This window comes from Lutra lutra, chromosome 7 (assembly GCF_902655055.1).
Source record: "Lutra lutra chromosome 7, mLutLut1.2, whole genome shotgun sequence".
In the NCBI taxonomy this organism is placed as follows: domain Eukaryota; kingdom Metazoa; phylum Chordata; class Mammalia; order Carnivora; family Mustelidae; genus Lutra; species Lutra lutra.
The window spans coordinates 53,050,375-53,072,304 of record NC_062284.1 but is presented as its reverse complement, the minus strand read 5'-3'; the positions used below and the strand labels follow the sequence as shown (position 1 = coordinate 53,072,304).

The following is a 21,930-nucleotide window of genomic DNA, read 5'->3' as shown; positions in this document are numbered from 1 at the left end:
GCTGCTAGTCAGGGTGAGGTGCTGTGAAGGAGGGGGAGGGTGCTCCAGATTCATGGGATCTAGATGCCACTCCAGGCTCCCCAATGAGCTCCTGACCTGAGAAGTCCCCAGGGATCACTTTATCCCTCCCCTCATGAAAAGCCTAGACTCCATGCTGGGGAGTGCTTCTCAGGAAAGGCCATCATTATCTGTTTCCCTTTAAAAGTCTGTAAGATGGAAAGATGCCTTTTTTTTTTAAACTGTCAGATCTCTGGGTTAGATATCTAATTTCCTAAATCTAATTAGTTTTCCATAACTCTATCTAGACAGCACCTTTTTTAGGGGGGCTTCCCCCGCCTTCCTTGAAGAGGCTGGACAGAAGGGACTTAAATGTCCTCCAATCATCCATCCCTGGCAAAAAAACACCCTCCTGAGGCTGGTCTGAGCTGCAGGGCAGAGGCTGCTCTGGACACAGCTCTCTGCTCCCACCATGGGAGGGGAAATCATTCTCAGTGGGATTATTAAATATAAAATGGTCGTTAGTTATTTTTTAATCTCTAATGAGGACAGAACAAGAGGGAATAGACTGAAAAGAGGTTCATATTAAAAGGTTAAAAGGTGCATATATAGGGCATGACATCAGAAGGGGAGGATGTGACATGGGCATGATTTCTGTGTAGGAAAGAGCCCCATCTGGTCCAGCTGAAGTGCGGCTTTGTCCAGCAACAGCCAAGAGGACTGACCCTGGGAACCTTTGAGATCTTCCAATGGGCAGCCTGCAACCATTAATCCCTCTGTTCCCAGCTGATACTATCTATGTAATAGCCTTATTTTTTTAAATAGATATAGATATATATTTATATTTATATATAAAATAGTTTTTTACAAAAAAAAAAACAAACAAAAAATGAAAATTGACTTAAAAAAAAACAACAACAAAAAAAACCACAACCAACAACAGTAACAAAAAAACTCAAGCAGGAGCAGAAATGGGCTTGAGGCACAGGGTAGGCCAGAGGTGAGCTGGGGAGGTCAAGGCTCTCAGTCGCCCTTCTGCTTGGGCACTGGCACAGTCCCATTGGCCAGAGCCATGCGGCCGCCTGGGGCTGAGGCCTGTGCTTTCAGGGAGGGGCGCAGGTAGGTGCTGAAGAGCTTCCCGTGGAGCGGGTCGTGGAGGGAGAAGTCTTGGAACTGACCTGGACAGGGAAGAGTGAAAAGGGAAAAAGTCAAACCATCTAAGGAGGAGGGGAAGAGGGTGCCCTGTTCTTTTTCAGAATCAGTATGTCCTGTCCCTCTCACCCCTGCTTCACTTCTCAGATCTGAGGTACTGTCCTCTCTGCCTTCCCAGCCTTACCTCTCAAGAGGATGAGCCACCAGCCCCTGTCCCCTCCCAGCCTGGTGCTGGTGGTGGCTCGAGCCCTCTTGGCAGAGAAGGCAGTGACTCACAGAGGGAGAGGCCTTGGTGGGGTCCCGCCTGGCACAGCTCAGCATGCAAAGTTGCAGCAGCAGGGCGGGGGGACCCCAGCAGCAGGTGCAGGATGGTGCTGAAGCCGTCTCTGTACAGCAGGCGGCCGGGCCCCTCTACTTGCTCCTCGGCAAAGAGCTGGCACAGAAACGGACACAAGTTAAGCCCTGTCCTCAGGCCATGGCCCCACACTGCCCTGCAGGTCTGCTCCTCTTCCAAGAGTGTGGAGTACAGGCCCTCCCTTTCTCCCCTGCCGCCCACACCCCGGCCCTTTGCGCAGAATTAAAAACTCACAGCTGCTGTCCTTGCCCTGTTCTTAGCCAGGTCTCAACACTGGGGCACTGGGGTGGGGCATACTGAGCACCTACTGTCTAGAAGCTACTGGGAGCAACACCCCACAGAGGCCTCCGGGTAGGGGTAGGCACGGCCACCATGCATTCCCTGCCCCCATCTCTCTGATACCTCAAAGGCCAGGCGAGTCAACTCGTCCAGGCTCCTGCCTCCATCCAGAGCTGCCAGTGCCAAGGCTACATCTCGAAAGTCCACCAAACCTTGGGCATCCTGGAGGGAGAAACCAGGGCAGGATGAGGATCAATGCTGTGTCCTCCCTCCTGCCCTGGATTTTGGCTCCTCCCTCTTCTCAGCAGGCCCAGAGATGACCCTTGTGCCTGCTTCCTTAGAACAGTGAGCTCTAAACTCTCCAGGATTCCTGGGATTTCTCTCAGGTCACGGGTCCATTCAAGCTATCCCCACGTCACCTGGGGACAAAGCTCTCCTAAAAGGGATCTCCTATGAATGTTAGGGAATCCCCCAGGAATGCTGAAGTTACCATCAGGCTTCTGACATACCCCACGCTGGAAAAACTGGTTCTCTGCTGACTCAGCCTGTGCTGGAGGACTGGTCCAACAGATAAAGAGAGGGTCACCGGCATAATTTCTTACCAAAGAAACCCAGGGAGGATGCTGCCCTGGTGACACCATGCTATTCCAGTTTTGGTTCTGCTCTGCTATAGGCTAAGTGAAGAAACTCCTTTTAGACACACTCAGCCCCAATCTAAGGAATCAACACTCTCTGTCCCTTTAGAGGAAGTTCCAGGAAATCTATAGAGTGCCAAAATTCTTGAGATAGTTCAGGAATCCCCTAGAGAAGCTAGGGGTTATTTTTAAAAAGTATTGCAAAGATCTGATTCTCAAACTCATCACTGCCTAATCTGTCCCATGTTCTCTCCCGTATGTCATCTTCCTACCACTCAGAGGTGCCCCACAAGGTTGTATGGTCCCCTACCTTTGCCAGAGCCTGAGCACATCAGCTTGGAGGGCAGGGCCTGGGCTCTGGCCTCTGGCCTCTGTGTCCAGCCCCTTTACCTGCTGGAAGTAGCTAAAGGCTCCAGCCACCGTCTGGGGGTCAGAGAGCTGTAGCTGCCTGGCAAACTCTTCCTGGCTGATCATTCGACTCCGGCCTGGCTCTGCCCCAGTGTCCACACAGCCAGGAGACAACCTACAATGGAATTGTTGAAGGCAGACAGCTTACTCAGCTTCTTCCTGGACCTTGGCCTGCAGCCCCAAGAGTCCCCTCAGCACAGGTGTATCTGGTGTTTTTTTAAGATGGACTCTAACTCAGTCCTGTGAGAACCATTCCTCCTTTTCTCACTGGGCTTATTATATCTCTTTCCCTTTCTTTTTACCTCCTTCCTTTTACTCCATTATCTTAAAAAAAAAAAAAGAAAAAAAAAAGAAAAAATCCTTTACCTTCCCACTTATTTCTTTTTGAAGACTTTCCTTCATTCTTCCCATTTCCTTCTCTATCCGTTGACACTGCCCACACCCTTACATTAAAGGTCACTTACCCAGCCTTTTGAAGCACCTTTCCCAGTTCCCAGAGCCGCGGCTCCAGGGCGACCTTCAGCCGGCCCACCACAATCACGGGCAAGCTCCCTACAAACTCACACTCAGTGGCTGGAATGCCCAGGGCCCTATAGGATGAAAAGCGATGGAACGGAGTCGGGGGAACAAGGAAGAAAAGTCTTCATTACTGAGTCTGGGCAGCTGAATGTGGAGGAGACCAGGACCCTTTAACCACCCCCAGTCTCAGCTGTGTAGAACCCAGTCCACTGCCCACTCCCCGATCTTTGCCTTGGAACCCCAGCCCTCTACACCCCCCTACTATCTACTCCAGGAAATATTTTGTGGGATACTCACTGTGCCATTACCCTCTGGACATTGTTGGCATAGAGGGTGGGGTTTCTGCTCTCCTCCAGGCTGGGGTGGTACACAGGGAGGAACTGAAACACACACACACACGCACACACACTTCTCATCAGGACCTCAAAGCTATGGGTGAGCACTCCCACCCTCTTTTCCCTTCAGGGGTCAGCCGATGCCCATTCGCCTCCCCACCTACGGTGGGTTTGGGGAGGGTGGCACATGTCATACCTCCACATCCACGATGCTGCAGGGCTGAGAGGCTGTGAGCCAGAGGACTTTCAGTCTAAGAGAAGAGAGACCTCAGATGCTTACCAATCCCTAAATATGGGATGAGGAGGGGAGTGGGAAAGTTCTTCCCATTCATATAAAAATGGACCCCGAACCACACAGTGAGCTAGGTAAATAAGCAAGTGGGAGACAAAGGGAAGTGCCAGAAGGCCGTAGGGAAAGAGAGAGCATGGCGGGGACAGGTGTGAGGAGGAACTGCCAGAGAAGAGGTGTGAGTAACTGCCAGAAAAGGTGAGGCAACCATGCTGGCTCTCAAGAGACTGATGGGGGAGATTGCTCAGAAACACTGGATTGTAAGTTCAAAGGAGCTACAGTCACAGAAGGAAAGATTAGGTGGGATGGCTGGAAGCACTTCCAGATTACTGGGAGATCAGAACAAAACAGGGAAACAGGCACCCTCTCTCTAGAGTTCTCAATCGACAATGAAGAAGGTCTGTTTGCCTTGTCTGGAGATTGAGATGGGCCAGAAATTCTGATGGGCCCTGCTCCCCACCCTCACCCCAGGAACACCAAGACTCACACTCCAGGGCCCCTCCATGCCCAGCTGGTGGTGTCCTAGGGGAGAAGCAGAGGTGAGGGGAGATAGGGATTACTTGTCTTTCCTGGAGCTGGCCCATCCTCCTTGGGCAGAGGCCCTGACCCCGCTCCCACCCCACATGCACATCCCACCGCAATACCAAAAGTTCTCACTGATTTAGGGTGGCTCTGGGCTCCCCCCATCTCCTCTGCTGGACTCAGACTCACCAGACTGTTGGGGTATTGGATGAGGACAGGCTGCACAGGCACCCCAGCGATGAAGGCTCCTAAATCCCATTCCCACCCCCCCCAGGCAGAGGTTAGTTCTTGGAGTTAGCTAGAAGGCATGAAGGTCAGGGTCTGGGACAGTTCTGACATAATATCTGGCCGGGCTCTATTTCATTTGCAGTTTTCTTTCTGACTCCTAGAGACTTTTCGGTGTCACCTAGGAGTTCCCTATCTCTCTTCCCTATGATCCCCGCTCCACTTCCTGGGTTATTCCAGAATCCCCCTCCAAGTCTGGGGCTCCTCTCTCCTACAGCCCTACCACCCACTATGGTTTTATTCACCTGGTTTGAATTTAAGCAAAGCCTTCTTGTTGGAACAGGTGCCCTCAGGAAAGAATAGTACCTGGGGGAAACAAAAACCCAAGGGACTGGAATGAGGTGGGGTATCCTGAAGGGGAGAGAGGAAAGAGAAGCCTCTTTGGGAACACATAAAAGGTGAGATTTTTAGACCCTTACCCACCTGGGGCCACTTGCCTCCTGAGGTAGCCCGCCTTCGGACCTCCTCCACCACTCTGCGCCGAGAAGCCGGGTCATGCCGGGATACTAAAATGGCTTGGTTGAAGCGAAGAAGGGCTGGGGTCCAGAGAGGACACAAGGAGTCACTTGGTTCCCACCCAGGGCCATTAATACCTGTAGCCACCACTTCCTCAACAGTAGGAGAAGCTTTGCAGTCATCTCTTTGCCCTGGGGCCCCTCCTTTTATTGTGAGTTATCCTTTCAGGCAAGTGATCAGAGGTCCTTCCAACACCTCCAAGCACCAGCCCTCAGAATCTAAGGGGCTGGTTCACAAAGGTATCCATTTGCATCTCATTTGCCAGCAACAGCCGACTTCCCTTCTAAACTTTCCCTTCCCCCTTGAGGCCAGTTCTCTCCAGAGCGGCTCAGATTCCTGCCTTTTTTGCTCAGAGTTGTCATCTCTCCCCTTCACCCCTTATTTGCTCTCTCACCTCCAATGACAGGCACGGAAAGGTTCTCAGCTCGGGACACAACCTTGGGCAGGTCACAGGGCAGCAGAACAATGGGGTCAAAGAAAGTAGAATGGGGAGCGGCAACAAGGACAGGGGCTTGAAGGCGAGAGGCCCGCTGGCCCCGAACGCGAATTCGAAGGAAGCCCAGCAGGAAAAAGAGCAGGCGGCTGAGGCCCAGCACCCCGTTGTGGCACACAGTCCTGCAGGACAAGGCTGGGCATCAGCAGAGGTGGTGATTCTGTCCCTTATTCACCCCCAGGCTTAGGCACCCAGAAAAGCAGCTGCTCTTCTCTTGTTCCCTCTTCCTCTGCCAAGGGGCTGAATGAAGTCCGGCTACTCTGGGACACATCAGGGAGCATCACCTAGAGCTGAGGTCCTGGGTACCTGGCTGACTCATCTCACCTATCTAGGCTGGGTAGCAGACCTTCAGAACCCTCCCTCCGTTTCTTCTCAAAGACGAGTGGAATGAATAATAGGGAAGAGAATCCAGAAGTAGGGTCTCTGGGGGCTGATCCCCCACTTACTTCCTCCATCCTGTAATTGGCTCCTGAAGCTGCTCCTCCGTAAGACCAGCTACTTGCAGCCAGGCAAAGGGCCAGAGGAGAAAGAGGACAATAAAGGCCAGAAGCACTCGGATGGGGGCCAACAGTGCCCCCAGGAGGCAGAACTGCAGAGGGTGGGAGAAAATGTCACTTCAGGACTGGGAGACACTCTCTCCATTGCTTCCGTTCCCCCACAAGGAGAAAGCAGAGAGCCATCACCCCCTGTGGGTCTGGGGACAGGTGGTGTGGGAACAGAAGATGGGGCCGGAATCCAAGGTGAGATGAAGATACCAATAAAGGCGAGAGGATAAAGGATTAATAGGACCAGGGGCCTCATTATTCGGATCGGACCTGATTTTTTTTTTTTTTTTATTTTTTTTTTTTTTTAAAGATTTTATTTATTTATTTGACAGAGAGAGATCACAAGTAGACAGAGAGGCAGGCAGAGAGAGAGAGGGAAGCAGGCCCCTTGCTGAGCAGAGAGCCCGATGCGGGACTCGATCCCAGGACCCTGAGATCATGACCTGAGCCGAAGGCAGCGGCTTAACCCACTGAGCCACCCAGGCGCCCGGACCTGATTTTTTAATCATAAAATGCATCTATCACTTGGTAAGGCTGTTAAGAACGTTTAATGATAACCCCTGTGGAGGCGCCCAGCACAGTGCTTGATGGAGAGCAGGCTGGAGATAGTTCCTCCCCCACCTCGCATTCCATAAATAGCTCCTATGTCCAACAGAAACCAGGTGCATAGTTCTTTCTACTTTGGCCCTCGGAGGTGGTAGAGAGTTGGAACACACAGAGGTCCCCTTTTTAGGCCCAGGCCCGTCAGTTCCACTCAACAGCACTCCCCTAGGACGGGGGTGGTGGTGGTGGTGGTGGAGGGGGAGAAGAGCTTGGCCCTACTCCGCAGGGTAGGGGTTGCCAGGAGCCAGGGTGACTCCCAGGGCTGCCCTGGGGAGAGTGTAGGTAAACAAACTGAGACCCAGGAGCCTGCCTCAGGGGTGGTGAGGGTAGCAGACACCTTGGACACTCCCTTCCCAAACCCTTCCCCAGTTCCCGGAGGCCGGTGCGGCTCTCCACTTCCTGTAATGAGCCCCCTTCTCAGCCACCCTACCCCCCACCAGGAGGTGCTGCAGTGCGGGGAGGGGGGAGTTGGAAAGGCGGGGTGTTGGATCGGTACAGGGGCGCAGGATATGGATCTAGAGACTTCTTCCCTCTAATTCAGAGCCTCGAGGAAGCACTCAGCACGCCCCTGCCCCCACCCCCGGCTTTCCGTAGCCTCCACCTCCATCCTAGTTCATCAGCCTCCGCAGAATGTAAACCGCATTCCCCAGTATCTTCCATCTCCCCTCATCTCTGGGTCTCCAGCTGTCCTCCGTCCTCACCTAGTCAATTCTTCCACACCTTCGAGCTATCCATCGCCCAAGCCCGCGTCCTCTCCAAGGACTTCTCGCCGTCCCCCGCCGCCCCCCGCCGCCCCCACGTGCGCTCCCCCGGACACCCTCCCCGCAAGCCTCTCACCCACCTCTTTTCCGGATCCCCATCCCCATCTTTGCCTGGGCTCTAAACTGCCTCCCTTTCCTATCCCCACGAGTCCTCCCGACGCCCCCCACTCACACTTTACCTTAACCCTCTGGAGGCGGGAGAGGTGTAACTCATGCACGAAGGGGTTGGGGGGCGCTGGGGATCCGGGGGTAGGGTCGATGGGGGTCCAGTCCCCCGGACTTCCCTGGCTCATAGCGGCGGGAGAAGGTGGGAACGAGGGCGCCCCGGCCCCGACCCCGGGCCCCGCTCTGCAGAGCAGCGGCTGCTGCAGCAGCGCTCAGGCCGGGGCCCCGCCTGGTGTCGAGCGCCGAGGGGCGGGGAGCAGGCGGCGCGGCCCGGCCCGCGTTGTCAGGGAGCCGGCCGAGGGGCGGGGCTTCCAGCGTCCGGGCGCCCCTGCTCCACGGAGGCTGCCGCGTCCCCGGTGCCCGCCGCAGCCCCTCCGGCCATTGTTCCGCGGCAGCCGGATGCCAGGGCACGCTGACCGGCGCCTGGCCCTCGGGGCGTTCTTCTCGGAACAGCGGGCCGCCGCCTCCCCGCAGGCCTCCGGCTCGGAGCGGGCTTGGGGCCGCGAGGTGGGTGCGGAGCGGAGAGCGTCCTTCGACCCCGCCCGGGCGTCGAGGTCACCCTGCGAGCGCAGATCTGGTCCCTCGGGCGGCTGGGAACGGAGGAGCGGTGCGCGGTGCGCGGAGGCCGCAACTCGGGGGCTAGTGGGGTCCCGCTCTCCCCGCGGGCTCGCGGGCCCCAGCCACCCCTCCTGGCAGACCGACCACCCTCCCTTCTTGGTGGCGGCGACGCCATCGCGCGAGGACTTGGGGGCGCTCGTGCCCTCTGGTGGCCGTGTTGTGCCTCAAGCCTCTCGGCATCCGCGTCCAGCCGGCGCTGAACAGGATTTCCAGTTCTGCCGCGCGCACCTGGCGTCCGCCCGGCACCAGCAGCCGGGTAGACGCTGGCGCCTGTGCTTCCCGTGAGCCCGGCAAGGCCTAGGCTGGGGAGGGGCAGTGGAAATCGGAAAGGCTGGGTGACCGCAGAGGGAGCTTTCTTTTCACTTCTAGTCTCTTTCTCCGTCTGCCCCTCTTCGTCTCTCTGCCCTTGACGTCCAAGCTGCAGACCATCCTAGTAAAACTCATGAAGTGGTCAGCACCGGGTTGTCAGGCAATGGCGAGATCAGAGAACTGGATGGACTTTGAGGTTCACAGCTAGTAACAATCAGAAAGAGAATACCCACGACAAAAAGGGGTGAGATCCTCCCTGCTTCTGGAAAGAAGCTGCCTTCAGTTCAACAAGTTTTCTCTTTTAAGCATTCGTGTCAGTCACCATTTCCTGAGGGCAGTGGGGACAATGGCAGATAAGTGGGCTGCTGGATCATTGCACACCATGAATCTTTCATTGCAAGGGGGACCAGGCAAAAGCTAGAAGTCACTCTGCTTCTATCAAGATCCCTTTCTCTCCCTCCTGCCCCTTAATTTACTGACTTAATTCCTACCTGTATTCTTGAGAGCATCAGCATTCTCAGAGAAACAAAGGGATATCCTGGTCGATTTATTTATTTCTTAAACGTTCTCAGATTCTGTAGCTCTCTTACCTTTTAAAAAATTTAAAAATCATTTCCAGCTTTCTTGAGTAATTACTGACATACATGTAAGTTGAAGGTGTCTAAGGTGATGGATGAGTAGATACCTGTACCTCTTCTACCGCCTACTTAAGGGAGAACAGGTTTCTATGTATCTATCTCTCCAAGGTAGTTAAAATATTTTTATAATTCTTTTTCTTCCATTAAGGCAACCTATCAAATTTGTAGTTACACATGATTTGCTTTTTATGCCTCTAATATTTTAACAGAAATTATCTATACCCATACCAGAAGGAGTTATTAAGCTTAGAACTCAGACCCACAGAGTAATAATAATTATACACAAATCACTATGTAATTAAGTATAACCACATATTTTAAATGATGTACAGAGAAAGTTTTGATACTAATTTCTGATTCTGTGGAACTGATGAAAACCCTTAGGCAATGTGTCTGGTGTGGATCTCTGTTCTTCCATCATTTGTCTGTTCACCTGCTGTGTCTCTTGCAATGAATGTTCTTGCTCCTTGCTACTCTCTGACATGCTGTTACTTCATTGTTTCAGATTTCTTATCACTCATTGCAGAGCAATCTCAGTGTCTGTGGCAGTTTTTAACATTTTAAAGAAATATTCTTTAACTTTCTGCAAAAATGTTCTGCAAATGTGCTTGCTATTAGTTGCTAATTGCCAAGGTACAGTTTCTTTGTTTTTGCCCCTCTGCTCAGCGTCTGCCTTATTCTAATTTAGATGCTCTAGTATAGTTGATTCTGCCAGTGCTGGACTGATGGGCTAGAGGTTTCATACTTTTTGTAAACTTTTTTTTTTTTAAAAGATTTTATTTATTGACAGAGATCACAAGTCGGCAGAGAGGCAGGCAGAGAGAGAGAGAGAGAGAGAGAGAGAGGGGAGGAAGCAGGCTCCCTGCCGAGCAGAGAGCCCAATGATGTGGGGCTTGATCCCAGGACCCTGGGATCATGACCTGAGCCGAAGGCAGAGGCTTTAACCCACTGAGCCACCCAGGCGCCCCTTTTGTAAACTTTTTGATTCGTCATTTCTCCCCTTAACAGAACCCTGATTTAGTTCAAGTACTTAGCTGCCTCACACTCCCATTTGCCTCAGGAGCAGCCAGATTGGGTGAAAACTATCTGAAGAAGTCCTTTTTTCTTGTTCAATGAGTGATTTGGAATGGGCATGTGACTCTGGACAGTGAGACATGAATGATCCTTTGGGAAGTTTCTTTATTCTTCCTAAAAGTGCCTTACAAATGAACACTCTCTTTTTATGCTGTGGGTGTTTCCAAATGTGACACCTATGACTACTGGAGCCATCTTGCAACTATCTGAAGATAAAGCATCACGGGATAGAGTAGTGAGATGCAAAGAATCTGGTCTTTGATGATGGAATTGAGCCTCTGAACAAACCAAATTGAAGTCTAAGTACTTCTGGCCTCCCTGTTACACAAGAAAATAAATTTCTTTGCTCAGTAAGCCGGTTTAAGTCAGAGATTTGGCTATGTGCAAAAAACCACTTTGGTTTTCTGTTGCTGTATAACACTTGCCTTAAAATTAGCAGCTTATAACAGCCTCTGTTTATTATCACAGTTTCTCTAGGGCAGAACTCCAGCTTAGCTAGGTCCTCTGCTTAGGGTCTCACAAAGCTGAAGTCAAGGAGTTGTGAGGGTCATGTTCTCTTCTGGTTGTTTGATGAGGGAGTATCTGCTTCCAAGCCTCCTTAGTTGTTGGCAGAATTCATTTCCTTGAGAGTGGAGAATTTATGGTAGCTTGATTTTACTCCTGGCACCAGAATGGGTCTAACCTCCAGACTCTCTTTTACAGGGCTCACCTGATTAGGTCAGGCCCACCCAGCATAATACCACTTTTGATTAACTCAAAGTTAACTAATTAGGGACCAGGCATGTGGCTACATATTTAACGTGAGTTCTGTTATTTATTCAGTATATGTGCTGCTGAAGCGAGCACCTGAGTTCTGTTATTTATTCAGCTTGCAGATAATATTTTACCTTTACATTGATTTCTAGGCCCCTTGGAATTATTCCATGCACTACATACTTAGCATACTTGACTCCTAGGTGGGGACCTCATGCCAAATAGCTTGTGCTCTCTCTCTCTCTGACATGTGAGGGCACAGTGAGAAGGCTGACATCTGCAAGCTAGGAAGAAAGCCCTCACTATCAACAGAGCGTGATCTCAGACTTCCAGCCTCCGAAGCTGTGAGAAAATAAATTTGTTTCTCAAACCATCCATGGTATTTTGTCAGCTGACTGAGACATATCACTATGCTATCATTGTTTATGTCAAATCCATTTAAATGTAGGACTACAGAGTACCACAGAGGCTGGAGACACGAAGGATGCCTGAAGTAGTCTGGAATGATTCTAAACTCTTGCAGACTTTCTAAATAACTGGGAATAGCAACTGAATCTGCTTGTGTCTGGGGGCAGTTGTACAACTGAGAGTCCTTTGAGTTAAATTCCATGCAGATTACAATGTTTATTAAAGGGCCAGTAATAAAAATGTCCAACTTGAAGCTTAAATAAATATTATTAAAGCTCAAAAGTAACCACAGCAATTGTTTAAAACTTGGATTTATGGGGTATTTTGTTTGGAGGAGTATTTGATCACTGGCATTGCTCAGAATTGCTGATGCCCAGTGATAATAAAATACCGACTGATTTCTAGCCCACTTAATTGTTGTTTTTATATTCTCTATGGACAACACATAGTTTTATTGCTGTGAACCTGGGGCTGATCTCTTCATCAACCTGCCTTCGGTAGCCTACTGACTCCATAGCCTCTTAGGTTCTTGCTTCATGGGTTGGAAACCACTGGTCTAGCTTGGGAGACTAGGAAGATTTGGGGTTGACATGATTTACACATATTCATTGGGAAGCACCAGCCAGATCCAGGTGGCATTGTCTAGTAAGCCTTTAAAAATGTGGATCTAGAGCTTGGGGATGAAGATAAAGATTTTGGAGAAGTTTGAGCATGTGGTAGAAAAATCAAAATCAGGAGTGTGTTTCCCACATGCTTTGGGGATCAAATATATTACTATTTGGTGACTTAAAGCAGGAGGGAATTCTGACAAACCATCTTGTCTGTTTTCAATTTAATGAAAAAATGCTTGTTTATTTATTTGACAGAGAGAGACACAGAGAAAGAGGGAACACAAGCAAGGGGGAACAGGAGAAGAAGAAGCAGGCTTCCTGTCAAGCAGGGAGCCTGATGTGGGCCTTGATACCAGGACCCTGGGATCATGACCTGAGCTAAAGGCAGCCACTTAACGACTGAGCCACCCAGGCACCCTAATGAAAAAATGTTTATTGAGCAATCCCTATGTACCAGACACCATAGTAAGTGCTGGGAATTCACACACACATACACACACACACACACACACATACACAGTGAGCTGGACACAATCTCTCTTGTGGCTGTGGAACTTGAATTCCAGTTTTTTCATTCCGTCTCATTCTTGAACCAGGATTGATACTGGACCGTTTTTATGAAATCTCAATAAGCAAGAACCTCATTTAATATGAAGCCACATTTTTTGGGCGGAGCCAAGAGGTTGGACTTCTCCTTGGTTGGGATAGCACAGATTTTATGCCTTCATTCTAGGTTTACCAAGGATGTCCTTGGGAGAATTAGAGATTAGGGGAAAAAAGAAATCACAATTAAACTTTAACATATTCAAAAATACTCAAGATAGGTTTGAGATGAGAAGAAAGGTTTTAAAAGGGGAGTTTTCTGCTTAAGGACACATGTGATCAAGGAAGGAGGGGCAATTCCTTCTCTGTGGCCCTGAGTATACCTTAATGCTGAATGTACCTATGTTTAATAAATGTTTTCTGGTGTTTGAGAGTCTCAGATTTACAAAACAAAACACAAAAGATACCCCCCCTCAAAGAACACAAACAAATAAATAATAGCTAATGTAGATCTCTGACATCCCTTGTTCCTCTGTGAGTTCCTCAAGTCCAGGAGCCTGGAATGATGGCTATTAATCACTGTACCCCAGTCACTGCTCTGAGATCAGCATTCTCAGTGTTTTTTATAGAATACTAGGCCACTAAATAAAAGAATCTCTTTGGTATTTATGAAGATGCCACTACTGTCCGAGTTTTTTCTTCCAGCTTTTGTATTAGATTCGCACTAATCCTTCCTGGGAATAATGGTATGAATTTGAGTTGTCAGAGTGCGGTCAGTACAGAATAAAGTAAACAGCCTTGAATTTGGCATCACAACATAGTTCATTGTACTGTTGTTCAGTGATTCCTTTGCTTTGGTCCCACAGCTACCCACCCTCCCCCATGTTCTCTGTCTAATGTTAGCTGTTCTGCATCCATTCCCTCCTCCCTCTTTATCCTGAGCTTTCCCCTTTTCTGGAGGCAACCAAAGAGTTCTGTTTCCTGCCTTTTTTCTTTCTCAGAAATACCATTTTTTAAAAGATTTTATTTATTTATTTGACAGACAGAGATCACAAGTAGGCAGAGAGGCAGGCAGAGCGAGGAGGGAAGGCTCCCTGCTGAGCAGAGAGCCCGATGCAGCCCGAACGGACCCTGGGATCATGACCAGAGCCGAAGGCAGAGGCTCTGGCCCACTGAGCCACCCAGGAGCCCCACCATTTAAGTTTTGGTGAAAGATCCAGGAACAAGCAATGAAGTGGGGAAGAGAACTAGGTCAGGGACTGTGCATGGAGGTGGTGGTGGTGGGACGTGCAAAGAGGCAAAGCAGAGCATGTTATTCAGGTATTAGTCATGTGCATGGGGTCCAGCACAGTGCCTGGTAGAAAGTAAGTGCCTTATCATTGTTCGCTAAATGCAAAGTAACATATATTACTTTTTCATGCCATATTTCACAAATTCTCTTATTGGCTCACAATCAGAACACACAAAACAGGGCATAAACAAGATCAAAGAAGTAGAACCAGGGAAAAGATCAGTGAGAATAAACAAGATCTTAAATTCATTTCCTCTTCTTAGTTTAAAAATGGACTTTACTGAGGTCTATTTTATGCTGTAATATTTTTCTTACCTTTTTATTTTGAAACGATTACCAGTTCACAGGAAGTTTAAAAACAGCGCAGAGAAGTCTATCTATCCTTCTCCCAGCTTCCCCCAGTGGTTACAACTTATATGGCTATAGTACAATATCCAAATGTGTGTGTGTATATATGTGTGTATATAGTGTGTATGTAGGTCTATGCAATTATATCTCATGTGTAGATTCAGGTAGACACCACGATGATTAAGATGCAGAACTTATCCATCATTGCAAAGGTCTCCCTTGTGTTACCCCTTTTGACTTACACCTGCCCCTCCTCCTCACCATCCCTCATTCCTGGCAACCGCTAAGTTTTCCATCACTGCAATTTTGTCACATCAAGAATGTTATATAAGTGTGATCATACAGCATGTGACTTTTTTAAAAAACCTTTTCAGAGGGGCGCCTGGGTGGCTCAGTTGTTTAAGCATCTGCCTTCGGCTCAGGTCACGATCCCAGGGTCCTGGGATGGAGCCCCACATGGGGCTCCCTGCTCAGTGGGGAGCCTACTTCTCCCTCTGCCACTCCCCCTGCTTGTGCTCTCTTTCTGTCAAATAATAAATAAAATCTTTTTTTTAGAAGATTTTATTTATTTATTTGACAGAGAGATCACAAGTAGGCAGAGAGGCAGGCAGAGAGAGAGGGGGAAGCAGGCCCCCTGCTGAGCAGAGAGCCTGAGGTGGGACTCAATCCCAGGACCCTGAGATCACAACCTGAGCCAAAGGCAGAGGCTTAACCTGCTGAGCCACCCAGGCGCCCCAATAAATAAAATTTAAAAAAAAATGGGGTACCTGGGTGGCTCAGCGGGTTAAGCCTTTGCTTTTGGCTCAGGTCATGATTCGGGGTCCTGGGATCGAGCCCCACATTGGTCTCTCTCCTCAGCAGGGAGCCTGCTTCCTGTGCCACCCCTCCACACCCCAACCTGCCTCTCTGCCTACTTGTGATCTTTCTCTCTGTGTCAGATAAATAAATAAAAATCTTAAAAAAAACCCAAAAAGATTGTTTAAAAATAAAAAGATTGGGGCACCTGGGTGGCTCAGTCGTTGGGCGTCTGCCTCCAGCTCCGGTCATGATCCCAGGGTCCTGGGATCCAGCTCCATGTCAGGCTCCCTGTTCCGTGGGTGGGAAGCCTGCTTCTTCCTCTTCCACTCCCCCTGCTCACGTTCCCTCTCTTTCTGTGTCTCACGATTTATTCCTATTTATCGCCGATTAGTACTCCATGTAGTAGGTGTAGCAGTCTATCGAGCTATTCACTTACTGAGGGACATTTTGGTTGTTTTCAGCCTTTGGCTATTACAAATAAAGCTGTGATGAACATTCATGCACAGGTTTTTTTTTTTTCCTCACAATTTTATTTATTTATTTGACAGAGAGAGACACAGCGAGAGAGGGAACACAAGCAAGGGGAGTGTGAGAGGGAGAAGCAGGGTTTCCGCTAAGGAGAGAGCCTGATGTGGGGCTCCATACCAGGACCCTGGGATCATGACCTGAGCCAAAGGCAGACGCTTATCGGCTGAGCCACGGAGGTTCCCTCATGCCCAGGTTTTTGCGTAGAAGTCCATTTTCACTTCTCTGGGATAGGAGTGTGATTGCTGAGTTGTATGGTAATTGCATGTTGAATTGTATAAGAAACTGCCAAACTATAGCTGTCCGTTTTACTGTTGTACCAGTGAGATGTGAGAGGTCCAGATGCCGCACGTTCTTAACAACATTTGGTGTGGTCATTACTTTTAAAGTTTTAGCTGTTGTAATAGGTGTGTTGTTACATCATATTTTGTTCTTAATTTGCATTCCTATAGTGGCTAGTAATGTTGAGCATCTCTTCTGTCATTGGTTTTTAATCTTTCTTCAAAGACTTCTTCCTCTTAATCATGATACCAGCTGAGACCACACGTTAGTGTTTATGTTTGATCCTAATTAATATCCTTTCTCCCGTTAGCCTCTGTGGGAGGGTGCTTACTTTTTGTAAAAATCTCCGTGTTCCCCTGTGCTCTAGCATTGCCTGGGGTGAACACTAATATAGCTGTTTATGACAAAGTATGTTTTCACTAGAAGCCCTGTGTTTGGAGACATTGCCCACAGGTGACAAAAATGCTGCAGTTAAGTCATTTATTTGTGTTCTGAATATATTCTCTCTAGAACTTTTTTACTCTATAGTTGGATTTTATTTATTTATGTTTTTATTTATGTAAGTATTTATTTATTTTTAAGGTTTTATTATTATTTTAAAAGATTTTATTTATTTACTTGAGAAAGAGAGAGAGAGAGAGAGAGAGCACAAGCAGGGGGAGCGGCAGGCAGAGGAAGAAGCGGGCTGAAGCAGGCTCCCTCCTCAGCAGGAGCCTGATGTGGGACTTGATCCCAGGACCTTGGGGTCATGATCTGAGCCGAACACAGATGCTTAACCAACTGAGCCACCCAGGCACCCCTTAATATATATATTTTTAAGTTATCTCCACACTTAATGTTGGGCTTGGACTCACAGCCCCAAGAGCAAGAGCTGCATGCTTTGCCAACTGAGCCAGTCAGGCACCCCATCGCTGGAGTTTAGAGTTTATTTTATGTCTTGGGGCACAAATTAGCCTTGTTGAGAAGTTTTGTCATGTAATAATCAGGACTTAGGGTCTAGATTCAAACCAATTTAGGTTTTAATTCTTGGTTTTGCCATTTCTGAATTTTGTAATCTTGGACCAGTTATTAAAACTATCTAAGCATTAGTTTTCTCTTATACAAGATGAGGATCATAATGACAATTACCTTATAGGGTTTTTATGAAGACTATCTGTGTGTTTCAGTTCTCTATTGTGTTACATGTCATCTCAAAGCATGGTGGCTTCAAATGAGAATTATTTAATATTTCTCTTGATTCTGTAGGTTGACTAGTGCTATAGATTGAGTTTTGTGTCCCTCTGAAAATTCATATGTTGAAGCCCTAAACCCCAATGTGATGGTGTTAGGAGTGGGGTCTTTGAGAGGTGATTAGGTCATGAGGGTGGAGCACTCATGAATGGGATAAGGGCCCTTATAAAAGAGATCTTGGGGAGTTCTCTTGCTCCTTCCAGCACCTGAGGACATAGTGAGAGGATGGATGTCTATGATCCATGAAGCAGGTTCTCTCTTTTCAGACACTGAATCTGCCAATGACTTGATCTTGGACTTCCCAATACTCCACAGCTATTATATCTCTTTAGGTTTTCTTTTTAATGACATGTTTTTCCTTCCTAAAAAGTCCAGGCCAAACATCTTATAAAATTCCCAGACCCTTAATTTATTTCTTCATGCTGCTGTATCACTTGTTTTTCTCTCCCTTGTGTTTCCTGTAGACAGGACTGGAGGGTTAGAGACTTGATTAGATTCAAGAAAGTTTGGCGAGAACATATCATACTTAATGCTGTGTATTTGCTATTGCATTACCTAAGGAAACAACAATGTCAGGTTGTTCCACCACTAGTGAGGGCTAAGCTAAGGTGGTGAACGCCAGATCACTCCACTGCATGGCGCATATTTTTACCTTTAGTGATAAGTAACTAATCTCTGTGGTTTTAGATTATTTAGCATACTTAGTATCCCAAAGTATCCCAAAAAACTGAGTGGCTTAAAATAATGATTTATTTAGTCCAGGATTCTGAGGGTTGGCAATTTGAGTTTGTTTATTTATTTACTTTATTTAATTTTTCTTAAGGATTTTATTTATTCATGAGAGAGAAAGAGAGAGAGAGAGAGCACACAAGCAGGGGGAAGGGCAGAGGAGAGGGAGAAGCAGACCCCCTGGGGGAGCAGGGAGCCGGAAAGGGGGCTCCATCCCTTGGAGCATGACGTGAGACAAAGGCAGATGTTAACCAACTGAGCCATGCAGGCACCCCTTAAGTTGAATATAGAGGGCAGTTCTGGTTTCAGCAGGACTTCCTCATGCATCTATGGTCAGCTGTAGATTGGCTAAGTAGCTTTGTTCCTGAATGTTGACTCATTATTGCCTGTAGCACCTCGAATCTCCTCGGCAGGCTAACCTGGGCTTATTCTCATGACAATGGTAGGGTTCCAAGGGAGCAAGTGGAAGTGAGTGAGATCTAGGTTAGTAAGTGACACGGCCATTTCTTCCATATTCCATAGGTCAAAACACATCACAAGGCCAGTTGAGATTCATGGCGTAGAGAAGATAGGCTCCATCTCTTGACAGGGGAGCTACAAGGTCACATTGCAAGACACATGGTTAGAGAGGGGAGAAGAAGTGAGACCATCCTTCACAATCAGTCTACAACAGGCATCGTGTTGCCTACCAATCTCTCCTGATGATTCTGGCATCCATTGATGATTCCCACCTGAGTCAATGATCACATTGTGATGACAGAAGGGTAATTTCTTTCTCTTTTCTCTCTCTTTTTATTGAAGTGTTACTGAGACACAATACTACAAAAAGGGTGATTTCTTAATTCAACCATTTCCCCATATTTTCTAGGTAGCATTCATCTGTAAAAAGAGCCTTCTAATATCAGAAAAACAAAAACAAAAACCAAACAATGGGTAAAGGGCCTGAATAGACATATTTCCAAAAAAGACACAGGAAGAGGTGTTCAACATCACTAACATCAGGGAAATGCAAATCAAAACCACGATGAAATATATCATCTTACACTTGTCAGAATGCCTAGTATCAAAACGACAAGAAATAAGTGTTGGTGGGGGTGTGGCGAGAAAGGAACACTTGTGCACTGTTGGTGGGAATGTATATTGGTGCAGCCACTATGGAAAACAGTATGGAGTTTCCTAAAAACACTAAAAATAGGAATTCTATACAATTCAGTAATTCCACTATTAGGTATTTACCCAAAGAGAAAGAAAACACTAATTCGAAAAGATATACGTACCTCTATGTTTATTGCAGCATTATTTACAAAAGCCAAGATACAGAAACAACCTAAGTGCCCATTGATAGATGAATGAATAAAGAAGATACTATATATATACATGTACACACACACACACACCCCCCACACTGGAATATAATGCAGCCTTAAAAAAGGATGAGATTGTGCCATTTGTGACAACATAGATGGATCTAAAGAGCATTATGCTAAGTAAAATAAATCAGACTGAGAAAGACAAATACCACATTATTTCCCTTATATGCGGAATCTAAAAATAAAACAAAAGAAATGAACAAAGAAACAAAAAATGACCAAAACCCCCCACACTCTTAAATACAGAGAACACATTTATGGATGCTAGAGGGAAGGGGTGTGGAGGGATGGTAAAAATAGGTAAAGGAGATTGGGAGATACAAGTGTCCAGTTATGGAATGAATAGTCATGGGAATAAAAAGCACAGCGTAAGGAGTATAGTCAATGATATTGTGCGTTGTGCAGGGACAGGTGGTTTGTGGTGACCATAGCATAATGTATAAACTTGCCAAATCACTATGTTGTATACCTGAAATTAATGTAACATTGTGTCAACTATATTCAAATAAAAAGATTAAAAATAAGAGGGGAACCTGGGTGGCTCAGTCGTTAAGTGTCTGTCTTCAGCTTGGGTCATGATTCTGGGGTCCTGGGATGGGGCCCACATCAGGCTCCCTGCTCAGTGGGAGGCCTGCTTCTCCCTCTCGCACTCCCTTGGCTTGTGTTTCCTCTCTTGCTGTGTCTCTCTCTGTCAAATAAATAAATAAAATCTTTTAAAAAAGAAAAAAAAAAGAACTATAACACACACACAATCTTCCTTTATTCTTTTCTCTTTTTTATTATTATAGGCAACACTTTAATAATTATGTAGAAACACATGCTCACAAAAATTCAAACAATACAGAATCATGCAAAATAGGAATCACAAATCTGTAATTGTACTTTCTAGAGGGACCCATTATTACAATTTTGTACCTATTGTCTCATGTATAAACATACATCTAATACAGATAGAAACAAAAATGAGATATTATCTCATGTAACACTCAGATTTCAGGTGTTTTTGAAACACCGTAATAAACATCTAATACTAGTAAAAACACTAATATTTAGGAACAGAATGAAGTGGCAAAACACTTTCCCAAAACTTGGTTTTCCTCTCACAATCTTAGTCTTCTTTAGGCATTTGTATTATAAATCCAGCATGACCAGTCACCACTTCCACATCCAAGTCCCATTTAAATCCTGCCACTGTCCTTGGATTACAGTATATCATCCTGAACTTGTCTCCTAACTGCTCCTCAATCTGTCCACTCCTGTCATCCCCAAGTTCACCTCTTGCCACTCACTCTTTCTGGCTCGTTATGCCAGATTTCTTTCAGTTCCTTGAATTCACTCTAGTGGTCATGCCTCTTGGTTTTGAACATCTGGTTCCAAGTCCTGCAACACTCCCTCCTCACCTCTTCCCCCAGCTGAGCCTATGCCTGACTATATCTTCAGCTTTAGCTCACATCCTACTTCCTCAGAAAGGCCTTCTCTGACTCCCAAACTGGCTTACGTTCTCCTGTTTGGTGTCCTACTGCTCCAAACTAACTTAGTGTTTCTATTCATAGCCAGTCTGTAAGTGCCAAGAGGACAAAGTAACTGTGTCTCTATTGTCCATCACTATAACGTTGGGGCTGGCATGGTATCTGGCACATTATGGTACTCAATACATTTTTATTTAATGAAAAAAAAATAGAAGAGTGTTCTTGAATACTGGAGACCTATCACAATCCTATTTCTAAACATTTCCTCTCCCCCTTCCTAGCCATTTAGTTCCTGAACACATTGTAGTGGACCCTGTCTACTGGGTACTCTGCCTACATCCTCTTGGACCCCTTAGTAAAATATTTCTTAATGCTTTTTAATGGCCAGCACTTGAAACTCTTTTAGGATGACTGTCCTTGGGTTGTTACAACTTCTTTCCCCTTCCTCCAGCTTTTTTAGGGTATAACTGACAAAAACCCTCTATATTTAGGGTGTACAATGTGATGATTTGATATATGTATACATTGTGAAATGACTACCTGATTAACATAATCAAACTAATGCATCCATTATCTCACAAAGTTAGCTTAAAAAAAAAAAGATTTAACTTTTGAGTAGTCTCTTCACCCAACATGGGGGTTCAACTCACAATCCCAAGATCAAGAGTCACATGCTCTACTGACTGAGCCAGCCAGGTGCCCCTAACTTTGGGGTGTGTGTGTGTGTGTGTGTGTGTAGTAAGAACACTTAAGATATACTTTTTTTTTTTTAAGATTTTATTTATTTATTTCACAGAGAGAGATCACAAGTAGGCAGAGAGGCAGGCAGAGAGAGAGAGAGAGAGAGAGAGAGAGGAGGAAGCAGGTTCTCTGCTGAGCAGAGAGCCCAATGCGGGACTCGATCCCAGGACCCTGAGATCATGACCTGAGCCGAAGGCAGTGGCTTAACCCACTGAGCCACCCAGGCGCCCTAAGATATACTTTCTTAACAAATTTCAAATATAGTACTATTAACAATAGTCACCATGCTCTACCTTTTATCCCCAGAACTTATTCATCTTATAAATGAAAGTTT

The 21,930-nt window shown here is 46.9% G+C and overlaps 2 protein-coding genes across 2 annotated transcripts; one reads left to right on the top strand and one right to left on the bottom strand.

Annotated features, from left to right (window-relative positions):
• Nucleotides 1-837: 837 nt before the first annotated feature.
• Nucleotides 838-8,009, bottom strand: LPCAT4 (lysophosphatidylcholine acyltransferase 4). The gene is made up of 14 exons (XM_047738340.1): nt 7,874-8,009; nt 6,232-6,374; nt 5,687-5,907; nt 5,200-5,312; nt 5,022-5,082; nt 4,681-4,739; nt 4,457-4,491; nt 3,877-3,931; nt 3,643-3,725; nt 3,291-3,416; nt 2,809-2,941; nt 1,907-2,005; nt 1,426-1,582; nt 838-1,175 (listed from the first exon to the last, which is right to left on the bottom strand). The coding sequence occupies exons 1-14, from the start codon at nt 7,985-7,987 to the stop codon at nt 1,021-1,023; spliced, it is 1,554 nt and encodes a 517-aa protein (XP_047594296.1). The 5' UTR covers nt 7,988-8,009; the 3' UTR covers nt 838-1,020.
• LOC125105165 (synapsin-1-like) lies at nt 7,953-12,281 on the top strand. Its single transcript, XM_047738341.1, has 2 exons — nt 7,953-8,366; nt 10,433-12,281. The coding sequence occupies exons 1-2, from the start codon at nt 7,953-7,955 to the stop codon at nt 10,538-10,540; spliced, it is 522 nt and encodes a 173-aa protein (XP_047594297.1). The 3' UTR covers nt 10,541-12,281.
• The last annotated feature ends 9,649 nt before the right edge of the window (nt 12,282-21,930 follow it).

Excerpts from the sequence above, each read along its gene's own strand:
- LOC125105165 (XM_047738341.1), top strand. The coding sequence starts at position 7,953 with ATGGGGGTCCAGTCCCCCGGACTTCCCTGGCTCATAGCGGCGGGAGAA. Across the intron at positions 8,367-10,432 it reads AGCGGGCTTGGGGCCGCGAG|AACCCTGATTTAGTTCAAGT; the intron begins GTGGGTGCGGAG and ends TCCCCTTAACAG.
- LPCAT4 (XM_047738340.1), bottom strand. The coding sequence starts at position 7,987 with ATGAGCCAGGGAAGTCCGGGGGACTGGACCCCCATCGACCCTACCCCC. Across the intron at positions 5,083-5,199 it reads CAGGAGGCAAGTGGCCCCAG|GTACTATTCTTTCCTGAGGG; the intron begins GTGGGTAAGGGT and ends TGTTTCCCCCAG. Across the intron at positions 2,942-3,290 it reads AAGGTGCTTCAAAAGGCTGG|GTTGTCTCCTGGCTGTGTGG; the intron begins GTAAGTGACCTT and ends ATTCCATTGTAG.